We start from the raw sequence: 2,674 nt of genomic DNA, 5'->3' as shown, positions 1-2,674 counted from the left end.
AGTGATAGGTTCATCAGCACTCCTCCCATGGATGGTATGAGACAAACCAACGAAGTATCAACAGCATCAACAGCTGGAAGTTGTTACCACATAGCATTGGAACTTTGATCATATTGACACATGGTACTTGTTTTTAAAAGAGTATCTTTAATTACTCTTGATGAGTCAAGGATAGAGATCAAAGTATTACCAAGAAGTGAGACATGGTTTAGTGAGTGAGGCATGGGTATTTAGATCCCACATCTTGAGAAGGCCATATGAACAGAGACATAACTAACTCTTATTATTTGTATGTCTTTTGTATGACATTTGTTGTAATCTAATTTGTTGTAATCTAATCTCCGAAGAATACAATAATTGAAGGACCTATTCTAAGTAAAAATAAACTTAAATGAAGGTAAAACAATTTACCCAATTTTCATTTTTGGATTATAAGAGAAAACTGTTCCTAGGGAAAAATTATCTTGATGAATCTATGTTATGGGAAGAAAATACACATTGTTAGGTTCATGAATGCTGCTCATGGTTACTTAGATTTAAATTTAGGTCATCTTAAAAATTTTACTTCTTTGTGAGAAATATAATTCGTTTTACTGTGTCTTTGAAAGCTTCTTTCACTTGCTTGTTTCGAAGTGTATAAATGAATGGGTTAAGCAAAGGGGCGACAGATGTTGTGAGCACAGACACAACCTTATTGATGGCCACCCCTTCCTTAGCTGATGGTTTGATGTAGATGAAGATGCAGCTGCCATAGGTGATGGAAACCACAATCATATGGGAAGAACAAGTGGAAAAGGCTTTTTTCCTTTGTTGGGCAGAAGGGAACTTTAAAATGGTCTTGATGATGTATGTGTAGGACAAAACAACACATAACAGAGTAATAATGAGTGTCAGTATGGCAAAAGCCAAGACAATTTTCTCTATAAACACCGTGTCTGAGCAGGTTATCTGTAGAATGGGAGACGCATCACAGCCAAAGTGATCAATCACATTGGAGTCACAGAACTCCAGCTGGAGGCCCATGCCAAGAGGCGGGAGGATGATCAGCAGGCCAGCAAACCAACAGGAGAGGACGAGAACAGTGCACACTCGGTTGTTCATTATAGTGGTATAATGCAGGGGCTTGCAGATGGCTACATAGCGATCATAGGACATGGCAGCAAGGAGGAAAAATTCTGTTGCTCCAAAAAGGACAACAAAAAACAACTGAGTAGCACAAGCATTGTAAGTAACAATATTATCTCCTGTAGCCATCATGTACAGGAATCTGGGGATACATACAGTGGTGAAGGAGACTTCCAAGAAAGAAAAATTTCGGAGAAAAAAGTACATGGGCGTTTTAAGATGGGGATTCAAAAGCGTGAGAGAGATAATGGTGAGGTTCCCAGCCACACTCAACATGTAGGTGAGAAACAAGAATAGAAAAATTAGAACTTGTAGTTTTGGATCATCCGTCAACCCCAGCAGGATGAATGTTGTTATTGTCGTATGATTTCTCATCCCTGTCTTGTGCCAAGTCACAAGTGCTTGGATCTGAAGAGAGAAGTGTTGGAAGAAGCTGGTATTGTAACCCGAGTGAAGACCCATCCAGGGAGCCCATATGCACTTGACAATTTGTTAATACAGCTATACCACTGGTGTCCTACTGTGGCTTCTATGGAAATATCTGCATTGTTCTTATATGTATAGTTCTCTGACATTTCTACATTCTCTACATTTCTAAAGATACCAAATAAAAACCAAACAAACACAAATAATGTGTATGTACACCCTACAATTTCTCAGCTCTATTGTCTCACAGTATAGATTGTACCTTACTCTATGTAATAGAAGTCTTGGCAACTCTGGATTTCTTTACTCCCCTTTCATCTTTTAAAATCTATCTTCATTCCCACCATCTGAAATGCCCTGTTCTCAAACCGAGAAACATCTGCTAATTAGGATTTTATGTTGATCATCTTATGCTGTTGTCATTAATTTTAACAGCAGCATTTCATTTTAAAGGGACAGCTTTGTTACTTGAATTTCAGGTTAATGCTAAATAAAGAGATTAGAAAGTGTGAAATAGACATTGTGGCCTTTGGTTTACCATTTCTATATTTGGCAGTGAAAAGCGTGTCTTTAGTAAGCTTCGGGACTTTTTAGGTAGGTTTTTTGAAACCTTTGAAGTGGTGGTGTAATGAAACATGTTCTAGAATTTGAACATAAACCTGATGTAGTCCTACTGTAATGCTTTAGGCAAAGAATAGAGCTAAGAGGATGGACTGCCCTCTTAGTCATTCCCTCCTGAGATCATTCCTCCCACTACCCCACGGACCATATCCTGATGGTTTTGCTATTTTCAGGTTTTTTTTAACCTGTCATCTATCGGTCTATCTATCTATCTATCTATCTATCTATCTATCTATCTATCTATCTATCATCTATCTATCATCTATTTATCATCATTTATCTATCTTCCATCTATATATCTATCATCATCTATCCTCCATCACCCATCCATCTTTCTGTCTACCTACCTACCTTATTCAACCAAACATATAGGGACCCTGGGTTCATATAAACCAGTCTCTGTAAATAAATTACAAAAACACCATACCTTTCTCTTTGGCATTCATCATTGTCCATTTTAGCACTCCCAAGAAGTCCAAGTGTTTCTCTACTCAAATTTATA

The 2,674-nt window shown here is 37.7% G+C and overlaps 1 protein-coding gene across 1 annotated transcript; it reads right to left on the bottom strand.

Annotated features, from left to right (window-relative positions):
- Positions 1-561: 561 nt before the first annotated feature.
- On the bottom strand, positions 562-1,500 carry LOC127215842 (olfactory receptor 6C2). The gene has a single exon (XM_051176334.1). It carries the CDS (start codon positions 1,498-1,500, stop codon positions 562-564), a length of 939 nt encoding a protein of 312 aa, XP_051032291.1.
- Positions 1,501-2,674: the final 1,174 nt, after the last annotated feature.

The sequence above is a fragment of the Phodopus roborovskii genome, unplaced genomic scaffold, assembly GCF_943737965.1.
Source record: "Phodopus roborovskii unplaced genomic scaffold, PHOROB, whole genome shotgun sequence".
Taxonomy (NCBI): Eukaryota; Metazoa; Chordata; class Mammalia; order Rodentia; family Cricetidae; genus Phodopus; species Phodopus roborovskii.
Note: the sequence above shows the minus strand (reverse complement) of the source record. Positions and strands in the feature narration are given on the sequence as shown.